A 23,207-nucleotide genomic window follows, 5' to 3' on the forward strand; every position below is an offset into this window, starting at 1 on the left:
TTTTTAACTTCATCAGTAGTTCATGAGGTTAAAGTAGCATTTTAGAATAATGGAATCTAGAAATTCAAAATGACTGGTTAGATCATGTGTATAGTTCTTTCCCTTTTGAGTCTATTGTAGAGTAATACATGTTTTTAAAAGTCTAATCTTAAATGTTCCAAGTAATGGGAACATTTAAGAGACGATTCCACAAGCAAAAAAACCCTCACTTTTTTGTAAAATCTTCACATAATTTCATTCCATTATTCATGAAACCTTTTTTATTATGCTAAGAAATTCCTGTTCACCTTTTTGTATACCTCTTTTAAATGTTCAGTTGTATGCAAATATTTACCCTATTTTCATTTTAATTATCTGGTAAATCAGTGCTAATCCCATGACTATTTTTATTGTTTTTTTGTCTCAACTCACTTTAGTTTGTAACTATAATAAAGTGGCCACATTTAACATTTTTGGGTATTCAGAGGCGGTAGATGGTAAAATAAATATTACTTCCCTGTTCAGTGATGTGACTTGTTTATAGATGTAGCTCAAAATTTCATTGACTTTTTTGCTGCTTTATTGTCTTTTAAACTTATGTCTAATAGTCATGTGCTGTGCCTTAAGTCTCTTCTTGACATATCTACTTTACATGTTTTTCCCTGTCACTGATTATTTATGTTTTGGATTATTTTATTCCTAGATGTATGAGCTTGCATATTTCCAAGCTGAGTCTCATTTTATACTGGGAGTACTGACCAAAACATAGGTGTTTTTCCCTGGTAAATTCCATGCCCTCTTCAATATCAACTTAAACAATCACAAGAGATAGATGGAAATTGCTTCAGTTTAATGTTTCTTATAAGATGGTCATTCTAACAGTACAGTATCCTTTCAATATTGCAGCAACAACATGACATATAAGCCCAAATTCTAGTGTGGAGAAACTACATCATTCTGTTCCAGAAATGAAAGGGCTATCAACTTATCCATTCTGACATGCCATGTCTATTTTCAGACAACACTTAAGAGAGAAACAAAAATATTGGACGATTATAATTAGAGGTGACATTATCTGTGCCACCTAAATACAAGTTACTGCAGAAATTTGAATCCTATATGATACAAGTATCCCAAGTATCTATCTTAATTTTTATAATAGAAATGTAGGGCAGTCGTCATGTCAAGCCCCTTGTACTGTGGGAGGATCCAGTAAATCTAGCCCATGTCTGGCACGTGTTTATCCAACTTTGGTTTTTAAAGCTTCCAGTGATGAGGAGTCCACTGACCGCCTGTTCCAGAGCTTAACTACCCTATGGTTAGAAAGTTTTTCCTAATATCTAACCTAAATCTCCCTTGCTGTAGATTAAGCCCATTATTTCCTGTCCTACCCTCAGTGGACATGGAGAACAATTGATCACCTTTCTAACAGCCCTTAACATATTGGAAGACTTAACAGATGACTCCTCGGTCTTCTTTTCTCAAGAGTAAACAGGCCCACTTTTTTCAACCTTTCCTCACAGGTGAGGTTTTCTAAACCTTTTATTATTTTTGTTGCTGTCCTCTGGATTCTTTCAAGTTTGTCCCTGTCTTGCTTAAATTGCAGTGTCTAGAACTGGAGTCTCATCAGTACCAAGAAGAGCAGGACAATTACCTTTTGTGTCTTACATACTATACTCTATTATTACTCCCCAGAGTCATATTAGCCTTTTTTGTAACTAAATCATATTGACAGCTCTTACTCCGTTTTGGTCCTCTATAACTTTGTGAGTCTTTCAGCAATACAGGCATTCCCCAGGTTACATGGATCCGACTTACATCGGATCCCTACTTACAAATGGGGTGAGGCAACCCCGCACTAGCTGCTTCCCCCCAGCAGACCAGGGAGACGCGAAGCTAGCGCCCCCCGCCCCCCCCCCAGCAGACCAGGGAGACGCGGAGCGGCTTTTATCAGCAGACACCTCAGCTTGAGAATAAAGGACTGAGGGCAGTGAGGTGTGGGAGAATAAAACTGAGCTCTGGACAAATGTTTGGCTAGAGTTTCCCCTACAATATGTACCAGTTCCGACTTACATACAAATTCAACTTAAGAACAAACCTACAGTCCCTATCTTGTACGTAACCCGGGGACTACCTGTACTATATAGACAGTTATTCCCTATTTTTTGATTTGTGCATTTGATTATTTTTCCTTCCTCAAGTGAAGTACTTTTCACTTGTTTTTATTGATTTCCATCCTACATCCTTCTGTTCAGACCAATTCAACTTGCCAAGGTCATTTTGAATTATAAACCTGTCCTCCAAGATGATTTTATTCCCTCCCACCTTAGTGTCATCTGAAGATTTTTTCAACATACTCTCTATTTCATTATCCAAGTACTTAATTAAATTATAGCATAATTGTACTGTACCCACAACTGATCCCTGTGGGACTCCACTAGATATGCTCTCCCTATTTGACAACAAGCCACTGATCAGTACTTTTTGAGGACTCTTTCAATCAGTTGAGTAATGACGTTATAGTAATTTTCTCTGGACCACATTTCCCTTGTTTGCTTATGTATTTTCACATTGCATAACATTTAATTAGTGAGAGCTTTTTTTTTCTTACAATTTACACCTTATCTATTTGTATCACTCCTTATATTTTTTAAAAAGAATATACAGGAGTACATCTGTTTAACCATGCATATTTCATTCTTCTTTATTCAAAACTCTTTTCTCAGATAGAAGCACAGAAAGCATATATGTATATCACAGTGATTCATTAAATGCACTCACTGAGTTTTCCATGCATCTTGAGGTTTCCATTGCTAACTTGAATATAAATGTGCCAAGCCTGATTTGCATGTGCACCAGTCAGAGGTGTGGAAAAATATATAAACTTCTGAAGATTTGGATCCCAGTTCATTTCAAAACTAACTGGATGCTATACTACTTCAACCTTTTTCTAGTTTTTTCCCCCTCAGTTCTCAAAGTCTGCCATTCTTGATGTTCATTATCATGTTACCATCAAAGGAGTCTAGCCTCACTTTTACTATTAAACCTAACCGCAGTGAAAATCATTGTTGCCAATTGGAGCTTTTACATTTACTTATTAATTTCTCCTTGTAAATCAAGACTGACATTCTTGCTTGCTAATAAAAGATACGCCTATGCAAAAATCCCATTTTTATAGTACTAATAAATGACTTTTTTTAAATCCTTGCAGAATGTGCATTTTAGCCAGTTAGTATCTGGGTAGTCTTATCATTAGCAGCACATTTTTAATTTTCTTAAATTTTGAAACATGCTAAATTCCTATAATTCTCATCCCAAACTTCCATTGTGAGAAAGCAATTTAAAGAGGCTTCCTGCAAATGTGTTTTTGTCTTAGGACACGTAGTCTTTCTTCTCTGAGTGATGCTGAAATAGTATCATTTAGGTTTGTTTATTTGGGCTTAGTTAATAAATGCAACCACAGATATTTGCTGTACATAAGCCCACCTGTGGTAAATTATACCTGATCATTCAATTGCACTTTTGTTCTAGTCAACTGCCAGCTTTTTAATGAGCCAGCATTGTTAATGAGAAATTTTATATCTAGTTTGATCACCCCAATGTATTCTTTCTTGCAATTGTCTATGAAGGTCCCAGTCCATTGCTTCAAGTTTGCTCTGCTTTATCAGACGAGCCTTCATTACAGAATGGTGGATCAGAAGTTCCTGTTTGTAGAACTGTATTGAGGCAAACAGTCGAGACAAACGCATTACCATATTCTCCAGCATGCTACAATCTGGAAGGCAACCAAACTTCAAGAAGCAGTATGAATCCTGATAAAATTCCCGAGGACTGTTCAGAGTATATTTCTGGCAAGTGTAGTGATCTGAAAGGTCAGAATGGAATTGCTTTTGTAAATATTGACTCATATGAGCCAGATAGCAGTGATGGAGAGGACGACGGTGGACAAGTTGATCTTTCCTTAGCAAAAGAGGAAGAAGGCTTATTTCAGGAAACTCTGGATCACATGCTTTCTGAGTTGGAGAAAGAGGTAGAGTCGTTCAGTGGCATACAATCACAATTATCTGCTTTTAATCACTGTACTTCCAGAGAAGTTTTTGAAGAACCAGGGCCAGTGCCTTCAATGAGAGAGTCTATCATAGACTTGGATTCTGGCCTTCAAAATAGGGTATTTGAGAAATCATCTGCTGAAGATAAAGCTGTAATAAAAAATATAAGTGGTAGTGCCAATTGTGAAACACAACAGGGAAAAATTATAGCTGATGTTGCAAGGGCATCTGTAGAGATTTGTAATGAACTGGGTATCAGTGCCGACAAGACTGACCAAGGAAATTCACCTGAACTGGTAGTGAGACCTAAAATTAGAAAACAAAATGCTACAAACCCGTTGGATAGAAAAAAGCTTACTAGTGATGATGAAGAGAAAAGCAATACTAGAAGGAGTGAAATTTTGGAACTACAGCAAGGCAGTGGAGGATGTATCTTGAGAAACAGCAAGGAAAAAATGAATTCCAGTATGTTCTTTGACCCAAGAGACTATGAAAGTGCTCAAAAGAACACAAAAAATGATCTTAAAAAAAAGGTAACCATTCAAGAAAAAACAACTGTTCTAGATGATAGTGCTTTCTGGGATGAATTTGAAGATTGCACCAGGAATTTACCTAGCTCCAGTAAAGATGAAGACAGGTGAGATTTAATACCTACATTAATGTATCATCTTAAGTGGTAAAAATAATGTACTAACTTGAATAACTTTAAATATGGGGTGGTAGTGCAAATGAGTACATGTTGAGTACCTTGTCATGAGTTACCATCTTTTTCTTCCTCAAATTGTGGTGCGATATTTTATTACCTGCTGCTGTACTGAATGCCAGAAAGGCCATATTTCATACAGAGATTTTTAATGCTATAAACTATTAACCAACCATTTTTCTTTCCATTAATGTATAAAGTATTTGTACTTGTCAGAATTGATCACTTAAAACTTCCTTGAAGTATCATTTTCTGTATACTGCAATTTGTAGATAGAGATTACTGCAATAATGACAAGTAAATACTATCTGTAATTTCCTGATGAAGAAGCATGTATTTTACAAGATATGTAGGGTATGCAGAGAGAGAGAGGCTTAGCTGCTACAAATTGTGTATTGAATTAGTTGGTTTTAGATGTCTGAAAAACTGACATTCTTGCTATGCTTTAATGTGTCCGTTTTGCATTCAGCCCAAAGGGTACTGTAAGATGAAGATCTCCACATACCAGGAGACTCCTCAGAAACATGGATTATCATCCTACGTTCCAAAAGAAAATATTTTGAACATTGGTTTGTGGGAATGCAGTTGGGTGGAGTAAGCTTTTTGTTTTTGAAAGCCTATGTAACACTAATATAAAGAGACATTTTTGAAGTTCTCTGTAGTAACCTATATAAAAGGGTGGCCAGACGGCTGCTTGTGAGCCACACATGGCATTTTTTACCATCAGAGTGTGGCTCATAAAGCTCCTTGTAAGTAGGTATTATCCTCATGTTGCAGATGAAGAATTGAGTGACTATGAGTAACATTTTTTCAAAAGCATTTTCATTCTATTAAAAGTGAATGGGACTTAAGTGCTTTTCATAATTTTACCCAAAGAAGCAACATGGCCAAAATGACACATCTTTTTCAGAGATGGAAATGGAAAGCAATTGCAATTTTCAGTGCATTGAACCACAGATCTAATCTTCTCTCTCAATATATAATTGGCCTTGTAATTTTTTACTACTTTATGCTCCTTGGCCAGACTCATTTACCAGTTCATGTTTTTACCACTTATGAGGGATTTACTATACTGTATAAAAAATTACCTGCATAAATTCTTGTAACTAAAATATTGCAAGAAGTACTGATTGAAAGGGGGAATAAAATCTTCAAGGCCTTATAAAATGGATTCATAAGGTCAAGCCTTTTAAATAATGCCTTTGGGTGGATTTATGAGGAATACTAATATGAAGGTGGATGGGAATAACCTCTAACGGTTATTCTTCTTCAGTTGTGTGTCTGTGTAGGTCCCACTCTAGATACAGATGTGCCTCATGCATGTGAAATGAGGGTTTTTAAATAGCATCTGTTAAGGCTGTGCATGTGTCCCCTGTGGCTTCACGCTCCCATAGTTGAGCATAAAAGGTGAGGCATCTGCTGAACATGGCAGCAAGATGGATTTCTAGCTGATGGCTGACTCACTATACTTGAGGTCTGGCTAATTTTCTCTAATGATACTTCAAGCACTCTGAAGTTGTTCAGAACTATCTTGTCTGTTCTAGCATTTGTCCAACAGAAGTTGCTTGCAGATGCTCCTGTACAACTATTTTCCCATAGATAACCTTGTGTATGGACTCTTAACACAAGTGGCTCAAAACTGCAGGCTAGTAGTGGGCTAGTTCAAATTAAGGACAGGTACAGTAAGTAACTTTTCTTGAGAGAGTCTTGCATTAAACCAGGTACTTTGTCTGCCTTTCCTTTTCTGAAAGCATCTGCAAGTTGAAGAACGTGAGGCTGAAGCTCCATCTTCTGGAGCAGTCTCAAAGTGGGCCTGGCTCCAGAAAAGCCAAGCTTGAAGATCTTTCTAAAGCAGGAGTGTGCAATAATTTTTGAGTGGGAACCACTTCAAAAAATTTTGAAATGGTTACGCGCAGCCCTGGAAGGTGAGGAACCTCGGATGGAAGGCATGGAGCCTTTAAATAGCAGGAGTAGAAAGGGCTTATGCCTCCCCTATGGCTCCAAGGCATCACGTTAACTGGAGACGGGAGCTGCAAGCCCTTTCAGTTACTACTATTTAAAGGCCTTGCTGCTCCGAGCCTCACTGCTAGTGCATTGCCTGGGACACGTGAGCCCTTTCAGCTGCTTCTATTTAAAGGGCTTGCCCTTCCCCATGGCTGACAGGCAGTGCAGCCGCCTGGGAGGTGTGAGCCCCTTAATAGCCGGCTCCCCATGCATACTGGCACTCACCAAGACAACTTCCCCATGTTGCTGCCTCTGTATAAGAGGCAGAAGCATGGTGATTGGGGGCAAGCTGGCACTAGCAGGGAGCTCTGCCAGCCTCCCGTGTATAAACATGTAACCATTGAAATTTTCCAGTGGTTATATGTTTACAAAAATAAACATATTTTAACATCCCTGATATGGACCACCTGTAAGTGCACATTTCCCGGTCTCAGAACAATCTGAAACTATGTATGAATATGAAACTGAGAGTCAGCTTGTTGGCTTATAAAGTGATCTTACGAGTCCTTTGAAAGACAGTGGTGAAGATCATGGAATGCAACATATCAGCTACACACTGTATAAACAAGCAGGAACTCACTTAGTCATCCATTTTCAGACTGTCAGTATGAAATGACTCTCATAGCTTTCCATTTATTGGAAGTTAACAGTGACCTAGCAGATTTCTATAGCAAGAATTTAGTTACCAGCAATGAGTGGTCACTGCAAAATCAATCCTGGAATTATGTATCAGAGGGGTAATCATATTAGTCTGGATCTGTAAAAGCGACAAGGAGTCCTGTGGCACCTTATACACTAACAGATGTATTGGAGCATAAGCTTTTGTGGGTAAAGACCCACTTGGTCAGATGCATGTAGTGGAAATTTCCAGAGGCAGGTATAAATATGCAGGCAAGAATAAGGCTAGAGATAACGAGGTTAATTCAGTCAGGGATGGTGAGGCCCACTTCTAGCAGCTGATGTGGAGGTGTGAACACCAAGAGAGGAGAAACTGCTTTTGTCGTTGGCTAGCCATTCACGGTCTTTGTTTAATATTAAAATGATGGTGTCAAATTTGCAGATGAACTGTAGCTCAGCAGTTTCTCTTTGAAGTCTGGTCTTGAAGTTTTTTTGCTGCAGGATGGCTACCTTTAAATCTGCTACTGTGTGTCCAGGGAGATAGAAGTGTTCTCCTACACGTTTTTGTACATTGCCATTCCTAATACCTGATTTGTGTCCATTTATTCTTTTACGTAGAGATTGTCCAGTTTGGCCGACATATATAGCAGAGGGGCATTGCTGGCACGTGATGGCATATATTACATTGGTAGATGTGCAGGTGAATGAACCAGTGATGGTGTGGCTGATCTGGTTAGGTCCTGTGATGGTGTCGCTGGTGTAGATATGTGGGCAAAGTTTGCACCGAGGTTTGTTGCATGGATTGGTTCCTGAGTTAGAGTTACTATGGTGCGGTGTATAGTTGCTGGTGAGAATTTGCTTAAGGTTGGTGGGTTGTCTGTGGGTGAGGACTGGCCTGCCTCCCAAGGCCTGTGAAAGTGAGGGATCGTTGTCCAGGATGGGTCGTAGATCACTTATGATGAGAGGTTTTAGTTGAAGACTGTTGGTGATGGCCAGTGGTATTCTGTTGGTTTCCTTTTTAGGCTTGTCTTGTAGTAGGAAGCTTCTGGGTACACGTCTGGCTCTGTTAGTTTGTTTCCTCACTTCATTGTATCGGTATCGTAGTTTCAAGAATTCTGGGTGAAGATCTTGTAGGCGTTGGTCTCTGACTGAGGGGTTGGAGTAAATGTGGTTGTACCTTAGTGCTTGGCTGTAGACAATGGATCGTGTGGTGTGTCCGGGATAGAAGCTAGAGGCATGAAAGTAGGCATAGCTGTCTGTAGGTTTTCGGTATAGGGTGGTGTTTATGTGACCATCATTTATTTGTACCGTGGTGCCCAGGAAGTGGACCTCCCATGTGGACTGGTCTATGCTGAGGTTGATGGTGGGGTGGAAGCTGTTGAAATTGTGGTGGAATTCTTCCAGAGTCTCCTTCCCATGGGTCCAGATGATGAAGATGTCATCAATATAGCGTAGGTAGAGAAAGGGCATTAGTGGACAAGAGCTGAGGAAGCATTGTTCCAGGTCAGCCATTAAAATGTTGCTTCTAGGTCACTGCAGAACTGTGTCATGTTGTGGGGGTGGTGGAGCAAAAAGAGAGTCCCCGAGATAGGACAGACTCTTCTGCCGGGCTGAGTGTGTAGTTGGATAGATTGACGATATTACTGGGTGAGTTAGGGATACAACTGTTGTGGCCTCATGTGGCAGGTAGGATTCTAGACAGCCTACAGTCCTTTTTCCTCTGTAGAGAAGTGAAGTGTGTCTTATTTTAGTAAAGATCCTGGAATTGTTATTCTACCAGTGGAAACTTGCATTGTAGACCTTTTCAACATGGTGTATAGTACCAAGCATAAGGACTTATGCCTTTCCACCAATCGCTAGGATTGTTATCTAAAACCAGATAAGGCAGAGCTATGATCATCATGATACTAGTTTGTCTGTGTGGTTGTATTTCCACATCTCCATCAACTGACCTGCCAACCCCCTTCCCCAATCCCTTCCCATCTGTCCAGAAATAGTCTGGCAGAAAGAGAGTTAAATATTGTACCTGGACCAACAGCCATTGCATCTGAGAGCCAGACTGAAAACTGGTCATTGTAGATCCAGGAGAGAGTTCTATAGATTCAGAAACCCTCCACCAAGAAGATATGTTCTTCAAAGTAAAGATTTTCCATATGGGCAGTACAGAATGAACCCAGTTGAGTCCCTTGTAGCCAAAATACTTGACTACAGTATTGCTTCTGAATCAAGGAGGAGTAACCTTCAGGTCCCTTAAAGTCTACCTGGCAGCAATATCGGACAGCCACACTGCAATACAAAAACACTTGGTCTTTCACACTCTGTGATGTCAAGATTCTTCAGGAACTTTCTCCATATCTGACATCTAGTTTGAGACTGTGTTTCCATGTGGAAGCTTAATGTTCTCTTATAACTCATTTGAACCATTAGTGAAATGTTTACTCTATCATCTCCAATATTAGGACTGCTGTCTTCAGAGCTATCACATCTGCATGGAGACTCTGTGAGCTGCAAGTTCTCATTCTGCCATTCTTTCACATGGGTGAAGTGGTGATGAGACCACATGCTAAGCCTTAAAATGGCTTTCAGAATTCCACCCAAACTAGTATGTTATCTTGTCAGTATGCTACCAAAGGCTGTGCTTAATGCCAGGAGAAAGACACTTCCAAAGTATGGAGCTTCTTAAGGCCCTGCTTTATTCATCAACAGGACCTAAGAGTACCCCCCTCATTTTCTTCACACCTCTTTGTGTTGGCCAAATATAGTGCATTAAAAGGTCAAGCTGCCTTTGTCTCAGAATCTGTGGGTGGATTTTATAATATGTTTCTGTCTGCTACAAGTTGACCAGCAACCCTCTTCCTCCAAATATCAAAGCACCATCTATCAGGGCACAGGAAATGTCTCTGGGCTCTTTTAGAAATATGATGATCTCAGAAATTTGTCAGCCAGCCATGCTGAGCAACCCTAGAGACTTTTGTGAAACATTGTGCACTTGATATAACTACATGACTGCCAAGACAGATGCCAATTTTAAAATAGCAATACTTGAATCTGTTTGATAGAGCCGAAATCCTGATTATCGTTATCTGGGGAGTATGCACACTAATGAACACTCAAGAATACAGTATCAGAGGGGTAGCCGTGTTAGTCTGGATCTGCAAAAGCAACAAGGAGACCTGTGGCACCTTATAGACTAACAGATGTAGTACGCTGAATTTTTTTCCTATGTAGTTTAAACTTCTAAAATCTGGGACTCACGGGTCCAGTTGGCCAGATTCAGGGGCTGGGCTGCTGGTGGGAAGCATAGTCCCGGCGGCAGTGGGCCAGTGTGGTGGTGAGCGAAATGGGGCTGGCAGCATGGAGCATAGTCCCAGCACGGACGGAGGCAGCGGGGCTGGGAGACCAGCTCAGACTGGCGCTCTCAGCATTGGGGAGCAGAGCCCCAGATACAGGTAGAAGCGAAGCCCTGGCAGGGATGGATCAGTGGGGCCGGTGGTGGGGAGCAGGGCTGATAGCCAAGATGGGGAGCCTTGACCTCCCCTGGTCTGGCAAACTCTGTAGCTTGGGACACTCAGTTCCTAAGGGTGCTGGACCAGGGATGTCCCACCTGTAGTAACTGTGAGGTTCTTTGAGATGATGTATTCAGTGTCCATTCCCTGACCCACTCTCAACCCAGTTTTTCCTGAGTCCTCTGCTATACAGGCTTTAAATTGCATGGGCATTGAGGGAGGGCTATGACCAGCCCACTCTTTATGCTCTAATATGAGATCACAAGGAGGCAAAAAAATCCAGGTGTGTATGACGCTAGAATGGGATCTGCACTGACTACAGCATCTCAAACCACTCTTATTGTAGAGTTAATAGTTGTATTTTATTTTGAAGGTTACATTGTTGAATATCCTTTTTCAAGCACCATGCTACTACTGTAGATGTGGGGAGGAACTCCATTTATGTACCTTAAGCATGTGTTCTTAAGATGCAATCTGTCTCTTTGCTGTAAAATGGTAAGGAGGGAAAAGTATATAGACCACATACATGTAAATGTTGTCTTAGTGATAGTGGTAATAAATGTACCATTTAAGTAGTAAGCACAGGTGGGTTAAATAACAAATACAGCTTACTGTTTCCTCCTTTGGTCTCAGTTCTGCTGTTGCTGTTACTGATGAGCACCCTTTCATAGGGCTTGGGAAGGCCACATGTTTCTGTTTGCTATGGTGTCAAATATTTAAATGGTTTTGCTGTGATATTTTGTGCTTGTAACACTAGTGGATTCAAACTTTTCAGATGGGATTGCAATTTTGTTTCATGTTGACATTTTCCCATTAAAGCCATTGAATAGACACCAGAGCCATGGGTCAAGCCAGAACCAGGTGTAGAAGTCAAAGCTAAGTGTCAAACCAGAGAGTAGGAACTGGATACTAGCCCACAGGGGCATACCGAAGGCAATGGTCATAAGTCAAAGCCATTGTCAAGCTGAAGGTCAGGAATTGGAGTGAGGCAGGGAAGGACATAGGCAAGACTGGGAGCCAGACAGGAGTAGCAGGAACAAGGTAATATAGGAACAGGTATGGTGGATGTTGGTGGATGTTGAGGAGCTAGCCTGCAGCTATTGCTGTCTCAAGAACCAGCTTGCTGGCTCCTCCAGCCAATCAGGTGGCATCCCAAATCAGGCTGCCTGCAGCTGCAGGATAACTATATTGATGAGGCTACTGCAGGCTTCATTGGTAAGAGTGTCAGGCTCAAGTTGTCCCTAAATATGGTAAAATATTTATTCTATTACGTTCTATTATGTTCTGCAGGTAAAAATTTTAACTTTTTCACTCAACTGTTAAGCTTTGGGTTGCCTGTGGAATTGGACTATATGCTACAAATTCAAAAAGGATACATTATATTATGCAGTGAAAAGATGGAAATAGATAACTGACTGTGGAAGCTTGGGAATAGATTAGTTGATGTTACTCATCATAAATTCATATATTTGTTTTTAATGTAACTTGTGTTTACATTAGCATTCTATTATGGATATCTCAGATTTCTTTCTCAAATGGAGTCATATTGAATTTGATTGCTTTTTTATTAGTGACTCTTAAAGACAGCTTGAATTGACATTCCCACTTTATGGAACTATTTCCTTTGGGAAATAACTCATCATATGGACAATTGGGAGTATTTATGGCTACTCCTGAGGGACATCTGACTTTACTGGACACTTACTGGATAGCTATTATTTATCTTTATAGTTTCACTACAAATGATGAGAGCCTGGAAAACTGTTGATGTCTCTCTCTTTGGGAGGAGAGGAGATATATAAATGTACGCATTCTGCAACATTTTCCCCTTAGCTCACGTTTATCATGTGTAGCGTCCAATGTACTGCTATTTGGTTAAACATGTTCTTCAGTAAATTCTGTTAGTAAATGTATGTAATATTAGAAGGAAAATTAATTTTCCATTTCACCAAATAAGTTCTGAGGGTGGGAAGAAGACAATATGTCATGTTATATAGCCTTCTGGAAGGTATGTAATATGAATATTTTGAAGGTATGTAATAGACCGGGGTGGGCAGAAGGGTCTCTGTGGGCCAGATTCAGCCCGGTAAGCCAGTTGATCAGGGAGAAGCACATGAAGTTTCCTCCGCCCTGCCCCCATCCTGCAAGGAATGCACGGTGCTTAGAAGTGCCACATGCTCCTGGCAGGGTGGGAGGAGACTTTGCGTGCTCCCCGCCCCTACGCCCCAAGTCCTGATTGGCCTGGGGGCAGAAGGCGGAGGGCACAAAGTCTTCTCCCACTGCCAGGGGCATGGATGCCTAGGGGGAACCTCTGGGAAAAGTGGGGGCAGGGCAAAGACTTCACTCACTGCCTCGCCACCACACCAATCATGGTCTGCAGGTGGGGAAGCAGGGAAATGTCTTGGCCCCGCCCCTTCTGTCTGAGGCCCTGCCCCTTCCGGAGTGGCCTGTGACCACTTCAAAAATTTCGGAAGTGGCCCTTGGTAAAAAATTATTGCCCACCCCGTAATAGACTCTGCAAACATGGATGGAGGAGGGGAAAATTAAAAATTGTGCCAGATAATACAGACATCGTTTTTAAAAATCATATTGTTACACCAACATAAATAAACCCTCCTTTTTACAAAGAAGCATCATCTTCTATTCATGATGGCAAGATACATGAAATGGTACACAATTAATATATTTCAGAAATATTGTTTGCATTTAGAAACCATTCTCTCTCCTTATAGTGAAATAGCAAATAATGGATTTTAACTTTTGGCTTTATTTATTTTGAGGCTGTTAAAGCTTTAAACACAACATTGGCTTGTCTCAAATTGCAGTTCTGAATGCAGTGATGGGGAGTGGTCTGCATCTTTGCCCTCCTATTTTGCTGCTACAGAAAAAGACCAATCCTCCAGCGATGAAAGCTGGGAAACTCTGCCTGGTAGAGAGGAACGTGAACCTGAAGTGCAGAGCAACAGCAGTGGCCTGGAAGAGGAAAACACAGAATTCTGTTTCCAAGGCGGGTAAGCTTTTTTTTTTTTTTTTTTTTTTTTTAAATTTCAGAAAGTGATTTCTACCAGTGTGTGAGAACTAATATGTGTACCAACAGTGTATATAATTGTTGCCATTTTTAATAAACCTTAATTTACCAGCAATTACTATGGTTATATCAGAATGTAGTATTTACCTATATTTAGAACAAGAAACAGCTCTGGTGTTTCATGTAGACCCACTGTTGGTAATTGTTGATTTCTGAATGGCAGCCATAGTAATACTATTCTATGGAGGGAGGGGGGGAACACTGATTACACAAGCAACAACAGAGACTTAATTGACTAAACAGATTGGATTTTGTATCATCTTTGTCCAAATTCATTGTAATGAGCACTCGTTCTTTACTATGTATTTACTATTTTCAGATATTTTCTCCTCCAAATCCACTTCCCTGATTTTTCTTTCCGATTAGTCTCTTTACCTGGCTGCTCTTCCTCCTGTCATGGAATTTGCCATTATCAGTTTTGTTTATTCAGTCTTATGTATTGATGGCCATGATAACTTTTCTTCAAAGCAAAATGGGAAGACTTCCAACTGAGAACCAGATAAAACTTGAGCCAGTCAGTATTGTTTCTTAATTGGCTAGAGAGTTTGTGAGTGCTGATCTAAATGAAAAGGCAGAATGCTTAAAATGGGGGAGTGTACTTAAAGGAGCAAAACATTTGTCTGGGTCTCTCTCTCTCACACACACACGCACACTACCCTTCCAGCACATACTTTTATTACTATTGTTGCTTCTTCATGATTTTTCAAAATATGTTAGGTTTTTTTTATTGCTCTGTGCATTTCATAATTATTTCTCTGTGATGTGTAAATGTAATTCTTTGAGTTGTAAGTTCTAAATGCCTAACCTGTCCTGCATATACCTATGGTAAATTTTAAAAAAATATATCTAGTTTTAGTGTATATATTGGTGATCCACATCCGCACATAAGCTTGATATGTTGCACATAAAATTCATTCTGCACATGGATGGGAAAAATGAGAAGGAACGCTGTTATTCAGTATATATTTTGAGGATGAAAGTATGTGGCTTTCCATGACTCTTTTTAGCCTGTTTGTGTCAAGAATTTTGATCATGAGTACCTAAATTTTATTACTTATATCTATTTTAGGCATCCAAGTCAGAAAAGCCTTATTCCACAGACTCTGAGGATTAGAAATGTTCAACATTTCAAACAATAAAAAAAATCAGACCTGTCTCATTTAGGTGCCTAAATAAGAATACAGATGACCAAATATAGTCACTGATGTTTGAAAATGTTGATTTTGATACTTGAAAAAAAATGGTACACCTTACATACTACTAATATATTAGTGACAATAATATAGTGGTGGTGAATAATTTTCTAAGTCAGCAGTTGCTAAATTGATCTACAGAGCTTCTTCTGTCACAATGGTTAAGCATGTGCAATTGAAGTAAGAGGTAATTCTGTATCTTGGAAAGTTTTGTGTGTGTCTGAAAAAGTCTTCAGGCATTGTAGTCTGTTTCGTTCCTGTGTGAGATCTCTTGTATGACTCTGTGTCCAGGTTGTTGTGCAAGAATCTGCATATTAATTTGTTGTGGGTTTTTTTCCAGTGCAAACTCAGCTGTGTTCAAATTTCATCAAGTAGGACAAAAAAATAAATTGCAAGACTTGAAGAACAGTAACAGCCTGGAGAGATTAGAGCAGAGCGGAATGTAGACAATAAAGGGATATTTGGTACTAATAAAGGCTCTAAAGTCAGAAAGAAGAAACAAATAGCAAATTATTGTATCAGATTAGGAACATAAATCAATTTTAATACTACTTAGTTACATTATTTTGAATGTTGTTGCAGAATTTTTTCTATTAAGCAAAAACGAAATGTGTTGAAAGTATGTGATTTGAAAGTTGAAAGGACAGTGTACCCTCAGGTGGATATTTAGCTTAAAAAGAAGTCTATAATGTACAATCTCTTCAACAAAACTGTGATTTTTCTCTTAGGGGTTGTTATTCATGGCCTGGGCTGGGGCAGAAGGAGAGGGGATTTTTTTTTATAATTAAAACACAAATATCTCATGAGTGACTGATTTTGTATTTTCCCAATATGGCATGGGCTTTCATTTAGTTGTGCTGTCTGTCAGAGTTGGAAGATTAGTAAGCATTCAGGACAAGAGTAGAGAGGTCATTGATGATGCCTAAGGAAATGGATTAAAGTAAAACTAGATTGTTTTATCCAAGACATTTACTGTAGTGTGCATTCAGTTACCTTACTGAATAAAAGAACTAGTCTTATAAAAGCCATTAAAATGTGTTCTTGAGGAGGGTATCATCAATAAACTCTGATTTAATTATTATTTTGTATTCCTTAGAGTATTTTCTGTATTTGTTATATAAAATAGAATTATCTGAATATACCTAATGTTTTTAAAATAGCTTTTTTTCTGACAAGCACTAGAGTGCCATCGATTTGTTGCAAAATATGGTTTGTGGCCAGCATACTGCACACGCTCTGACATGGTAAATTGAACATCTGAATTTTGCTTTTCATCAAAGTAGTGCCTATGGCTTATCATGTTCCATAGTGTTGTGCTCAACAGCCACACGATACTCCTAGTCTAACCGGTGCTGGTGGTCTCTACAGGGCCTCTGCTTTCTCTTGTGAATGAATAAAAATGTTGCTTAACTAGCATCAGAAGAGAGGTAAATAACCTGTTACAAACAACTGCTGAGATTTAGTGTGATAGATCCTCTTCATATGTTGAATTTTTTTATAAATAGGAATAAAAATATAGACTTAAGTGCTTGTATCTTTTTCCTGACTAAACTGTGAACAGTTGAAAGAGAATTTTGCATTCTCTTTAGAAATCATGCTGTTTTGCATTGCATAGCCAAGTAGCTGTGACTTCTGCAGTGTGTGTCAGAAGTGAAGGTCATATTTTCTAAGAACAACATATAGTACAGATTTAAAAGGGCAGTTACCCTTGATAATTTCCTGATACGCATGCAGCACACTCAAAGTAGGTCAGGGCCAGTATGGCTGCTATTTAAAAAAAAAAAAAAAAAGCCATGAGATTGAACACAATTTAAAAATTTGAAGGGCCCCTCTAATCCCCTAATTGCAATGGGAGAGAGTGCACCTGCTGCCCCTAGAATGGAATTCCATCTAGGTCTGTGAGCAGCAATTGAATGATAGCAGAGGGCAGGATTACACTCCTGTATACAGGCAGTCCCCGACTTACGCGGATCCGACTTATGTCGGATCCGCACTTACGAACGGGGCTTTCTCGCCCCGGAGCTCACAGGCAGCGGTCAGCCACCTCGACCTCCGGGGCGAGAAAAGCTGCGCCCGGTGCCCCTGGTCTGCTGGGGACCGTCTCCAGCAGACCAGGGGCATCGGGAGCAAAGCCACAGCCCCGGCGGGTTTGCTCACGGTGCCCCTGGTCTGCTGGAGACGGTCCCCAGCAGACCAGGGGCACCACGAGCAAACCCGCAGGGGACCCCGCCGCGGCTGCGGGTTTGCTCGCGGTGCCCCTGGTCTGCTGGGGACCGTCCCCAGCAGACCAGGGACACCGCGAGCAAAGCGGTCCCGCGCCAGAGCAAAGCCTCAGAGGCGAGGCACCCCCCCCCGCTGCCGCTTTGCTCCCTGTGTCCCTGGTCTGCGGGGGGGGGCGCAGCTAGTGTGCTCCCCTCCCCCCAGCAGGCCAGGCTTTTGTTGTGGACCCTGGGGCAGAGCACTACTGGACCAACCCGGCAGCACCCCAGCTGCTCTGCCCCAGGCGTCCTGATTCAGCCGCTGCTGGTCAGTTTCAGTAGCGGCTGAATCAGGACTCCTGGGGCAGAGCAGCTGGGGTGCTGATGGGTTGGTCCAGTAGCGCCGAGGAGTGGTGCTACTGGAGCAACCCAGCAGCACCCCAGCTGCTCTGCCCCAGACGTCCCCAAGTCAGCCGTTGCTGAAACTGACCAGTGCTGACTACAGGAAGCCCGAGGCACAGTTGCTCTGCCCCGGGCTTCCTGGAATCAGCTGCTGATCAGTTTCAGCAGCAGCTAACTTGGGGTTCTTAAGTTGAATCTGTATGTAAGTCAGAACTGGCGGTCAGTTTCAGCAGCGGCTGAATCTGGACGCCAGTCCCGACTTACATACAGATTCAACTTAAGAACAAACCTACAGTCCCTATCTTGTACGTAACCTGGGGACTGCCTGTATTCCAAATGCTGTAGCACTGGGGAACAGCATTTGCAAAATATACTAATAAGGGGGAAAGAGAGTAAGAAACTGAAGCAATAATCAAGGGACCCATTTCTCTTCTGCCCTCTTCCCTTCTGCCAGACATCTCCATGGGCACTAATAGCTTTGTGAGAATGTTAAACTGTAGCCCAGTGGGCCCAACCTTTTGGAGCTGCCAGGCACCCCGGGGCGGGGCCACTCGTGTGCCCGGGGGTGGCGGCCCCGTGCGCTGCACGTCCTGGCGCGGGGCCGCATATTCGCTGTGCGCCTGGGGCCAGCGCCCCCCAAAGCCGCGCATCCAGGAGCAAAGCTGCAGATTTGCCGCGTGCCCAGGGCCGGTGGTCCCCATGCACCGTGTGCAGAGCCACCCATGTGCCACGCACCCAGGGCCGGTGCTCCCTATGCGCAGGAACGCCCATTTGCTGCGTGCCCAGGGGCTGGGGCTGCCAATGCGCTGCTCTCCCGGGGCCGGGGCCATCCATGCGCCTGGGACCAGTGCCGCACATGCGCGGCACGCCCGGGACCTGCACCACGCATGTGCCGCATGCCTGGGGGGGGAGGCAGCCCCAAGCACTTGGCGGGTGCATGTAAATGCCCCAGTGGGCGCCATGGCACCCGCGGGCACCGCGTTGGGGACCACTGCTTTAACCTCTGCACGGAGTTTAGAGAGTGCTGTAGCCTACCAAATGCATGAATTCAAATATGAATTGCTCGCTGTCTTCTGCTACAAACATGGTTATCCCATGGTTTTCACTGCAGTGGAACAGCCTATTTGAAGTGTAGTATATGGTGAGCAGAGCTGTGGCTTTTATTTACCCAGAACAGGCAGTCCCCAGGTTACGTACAAGATAGGGACTGTAGGTTTGTTCTTAAGTTGAATCTGTATGTAAGTCGGAACTGGTGTCCAGATTCAGCCGCTGCTGAAACTGACCAGTGGCTGACCACAGGAAGCCCGAGGCAGAGTTCAGCCTCTGATCAGTTTAAACAGGCTGAATCTGGACGCCATTTCTTACATACAGATTCAACTTAAGAACCCCAGGCGTCCCCAAGTCAGCTGCTGCTGAAACTGATCAGCGGCTGATTCCAGGAAGCCCGGGGCAGAGCAACTCTGCCTCGGGCTTCCTGTAGTCAGCACTGGTCAGTTTCAGCAGCGGCTGACTTGGGGACGCCTGGGGCAGAGCAGCTGGGGTGCTGCTCTGCCCCAGGCTTCCTGATTCAGCCGATGCTGAAACTGACCGTCAGCGGCTGAATCAGGACGCCTGGGGCAGAGCAGCTGGGGTGCTGCCGGGTTGGTCCAGTAGCGCCCAGAGCAGCGCTGCGGGACCAACTGGCAGCGCCCCAGCTGCTCTACCACAGGCGTCCGGAGAAAAGCCTGGTCTGCTGGGGGAGGGGGGAGGGGCGTACTAGCAGCGCCCCCCCCCCCCAGCAGACCAAGGAGACGCAGGCGGCGGACCGAGACGCACCGCGGTCCCACCGCCCGGGTCCTCCGCAGCTTTGCTCCGCGTCTCCCTAGTCTGCTGGAGACCAGCAGACCAGGGAGACGGGGAGCAAAGCCTCTGAGGACGCCGGCAGCGGGACAGCCGCGGCGCGTCTGGGCTGCCCGCGTGCTCTGCGGCTTTGCTCCCCGTCTCCCTAGTCGGCTGGTTTCCAGCAGACCAGGGAGATGCGGAGCAAACCCCGCTTGTAACTGCGGATCCGACATAAGTCGGATCCGCGTAACTCAGGGACTTCCTGTATACCTTCTCTATCTCTACTCCTGTCAGACACAGATTCCGCTTCACCACCCTTTTGATAGGGAGGGTAGCTGAGCAGTGTTTTCTCCCTTGTTAAAAGGGATTACCAGATTGCGACAAGAAGCCAAGATAACTGTGAATGTAACAGAAAGGAGAGAATGGGGAAGATAAGATCACGGATTATTATCCTGGACAGAGCTGACCATTTCCTCATGGCACAACTTGTTTTGTTTTTTTGTAAGTTCTAACAGTGCCATCATTAAGGTAGCATATGGGGGAGTTAGTTCTCAGGATGGAGGAGGAGACTATAGGCAAGTGACATTTCAGGGATTTTGTTGGTGCCTGTTCTCTTATATTCAGGTACTAGTATTAAGCCCAGCATGGCAATATTGGAATGTCTGATGATGGCTCCTGGATGCCCATGACCCTTATCTTCCATTGCAGAAATACTTTAAAATGCTCATAATTGACAATTACAGAACTTGACCCTTGTCTGGCAAAATAAGTATTCCAGTAGAACCAAACACAAACACTTGAAAATTAATTTCTTTAAACGCTCAGAAGACTATCTTATTTATCTTGAAAGAACAGTAATTTACGTGATGCTGCTCTATTCATTTTGCTTTTGTCCACAGTTATGGATCTAGGAATTTATCAAATTTAATCTTGGTGTCCCTTTGAGAGAAAAATTAATTGAAAACGTATAGTTCTTTTTTAAAAGTGAGAAAGGGTTTAATCACTCTCTAGACCGGGGGGGAGGGCACCTTTTATGGGTCGGGGGCCACTGACTCTCAGAAAAATTAGTCAGGGTGCCCCGCACAATTGAGAGGCAAAAAAAAAAAAAACCAAAGCAAACTCTCACTGGCATGGCCCCCAGCTGAGAAGGAGAAAAATATTCCTCACATCCCCCTAGCACAATAGAGCCTAGGAGGGACCTACGCTAGTAGACTAGTGCACAAACACAGGCTCCCCAATACTGGAGGGGGAGCCCTTAGCCTTGGAAGCTAGATCCAGGTAAGCCAGGGCCTGCATCTGGCCCCCAGGCCTGAGGGTCCCCACCTTTGCTCTAGACTAAGCCAAAAAAAATTCAGTTTTTCACCTTTTTAACTCAACTTCACTTATAATTTGACCTTCTAAAATCAAGCTGAAGGTGTGTATATATTTGTGTTACATGAAGTGATCAGTTGGACTAATTTGTATGAAGAAAGTGTCTACTTCTCTACACTAAGCAAGGCTTTAGAGGCCAGTTGTGATAACAGTTGGCAAATGATAATTCTTATTAGCTTCTTAAGTAACTCCACCTGTCATGCACCTCCTGCTCAGTGTCACATTGTACTAGTCAGGCACAGTCCAGCCAAGTTCCCGTTGTCCAAATTGCAGGGTTTCCACCACTTATCTTGTGAGATGAGTGCACAGGTTGAACTATTATGTAAAAAACTTCCTGAAATTTAGCCTAACATTGCTTTGTTGGTTTCACCTCATTTCTCTTTGTTGTAGCGGTACTGTCCTAATGAACTTTTCTTTCTTGATTTTTACATCCTTAACATATTGGCTCTTTAGTCTTAAGTGAATTTCTGATTGCTGAGGTTGATTTTTCTCTGAACTTTCTCCAAATTGTCACTATCTTTCTAATAAAAAAAAATTCAGGATTCTGTATGATGCTAAAGGTGAAGTTACTTCAGAACGTAAAATGCAGAGTTTAGTTATCTCCTAGCAGATGAAACAATATCAGGAGATCTGAAATTGGCACCTATTAGCTCAAGTAGCTATACACTTGTGGCAAAAAATGAGAACAGACACTAAATCCTATGCTTTTCCTTTTATTGTGTGCCAGACTATGATGAGATGTGTGCCAGTTGTTTAATTGGGCTTGCTTCTAACAGCTGGAGCTGGTGCTTTTCCTGTAGTAGCCCCATCTTGATTTCCAGAATCTAAGCTTTCATTTAAAACACAGTTTAGCTTTTCTACTCTAAAGGCTGGATATTTAATTTTGAAAAAGAGGGTAACCAATGCAGTTTTGCATCCCTAGGTCTCTAGGTACCCTGAAATAATAGCACTAAGAATTCTGAGCACCCTTTCTTCATTTAACTGGTGTGCTAACTCTGGAGTTGCTTGATTTAAATGTTAGTTTAAGTATTTCATTACTGATGAAAACATGCAAGAAAGGAGGGCAGTCCTATTATTGTTATCCTCTCAATTTAGTATGCGAAGCATCTCACTTTGGCAACAGTAGTATGTAGTTCTTGGACTAATAGTGAGTGGAGCTTGGGAGAATGCTGTATCCTTCCATTCCCCATCTGACTCCTACTTAGTATTTGGATTCCAGAATCATTTAAATGTATGGAAGCTGTTTTCACAAGAGATTTGCCAAAGGAACAGCTATATTAAAATAGTATATTAATATAGCATAGGTATGGTAGTGTATTAATATCTGTAGCTGATGCATTTTTGCATGTCCACTACAGTAGATTTTAGGTCCCCAAAGATAAGCATATTATTCAGTCAGGTGGAAATAGAAGAAGAGAAACATCAACAAGTTTGGAAATTGGAATGCAAGTGTTTATAAAAGATAAACCAAAAGTGAACATGACACAAAACATACTGTTAAGAAGCTGAAAATACTAGAATATATTTGTACCTTAAATTACTCAGTATCCATCTCTATGTGAATCACACTTCATTCACTTATAGCAATTTTGATCTGAAAGCACTTTACAAATATCTCAAAATAATTCCATATTATCCCTTCTAGGAGTAGGTACTTTTAATCTCAGATAAAGGACATCTGAAGCATAAAGATAAAAATAAGTTCACTCATGGTCATTCAACAAGTCCAGTAGCAGAACCAAATAGACCCTTAATTCCACTCCCACATACTGATGACTGCACATATATATACTTTGTTAGCCAGTTCAATTTTGAGGTTTTTGTAAACATATATTATGCTGATTAGACATCACACAATCAATCCAAAAGAGTTATGATCAAAGTATCAATTTCCCCCCGTTATTAATCCTGTACAAAAGAACACATTTTGGGGAAACAAAGTGTAAATTTAAAATTATTAATTTTTGATTTTTCCCTTAGAACCATAATTTACCTATGATTTTTTTCCCCCGATTCCTATAGAACAACATATACAAATCTGAGAAAATGGAGTTCCTCTCTCTGTCTGCTTGGTATTAATAGCAGCAGAGGAACTGGAATGCTATTCTCTAGCATCCCATTGACCAGCCTACCATTTTGGTTCTCTCAGTTCCTCTGTTGCAAGCTTGGTCACTCTCGCTTCCTGGCTCCATGAAACATTTAAAAAAGCATGCATTGTAATCCAGTTAACTGCCCTCTTCTAGGGACAGTTGAATAGCAAAATTCAGCAGGATAG

General features: G+C 41.9%; 1 protein-coding gene across 10 annotated transcripts in view; it reads left to right on the top strand.

Moving 5' to 3' along the window:
• PJA2 (praja ring finger ubiquitin ligase 2) overlaps nucleotides 1-23,207 on the top strand; it is a 74,749-nt gene that overhangs the window by 23,509 nt on the left and 28,033 nt on the right. For 8 of the 10 annotated variants that reach the window (XM_075932036.2, XM_075932038.2, XM_075932035.2 and 5 more), the window contains 2 exons: nucleotides 3,609-4,665; nucleotides 13,685-13,870. In XM_075932036.2, coding sequence (XP_075788151.2) covers nucleotides 3,609-4,665; nucleotides 13,685-13,870 — 1,243 coding nt within the window. Of the gene's footprint in view, nucleotides 1-1,344; nucleotides 1,503-3,608; nucleotides 4,666-13,684; nucleotides 13,871-23,207 lie in introns of all 10 variants that reach the window. The other 2 variants (XM_075932039.2, XM_006128894.5) reach the window with 1 other exon arrangement.

Source organism: Pelodiscus sinensis, chromosome 6 (genome assembly GCF_052426305.1).
Source record: "Pelodiscus sinensis isolate ZL-2025 chromosome 6, ASM5242630v1, whole genome shotgun sequence".
Classification (NCBI taxonomy): domain Eukaryota; kingdom Metazoa; phylum Chordata; order Testudines; family Trionychidae; genus Pelodiscus; species Pelodiscus sinensis.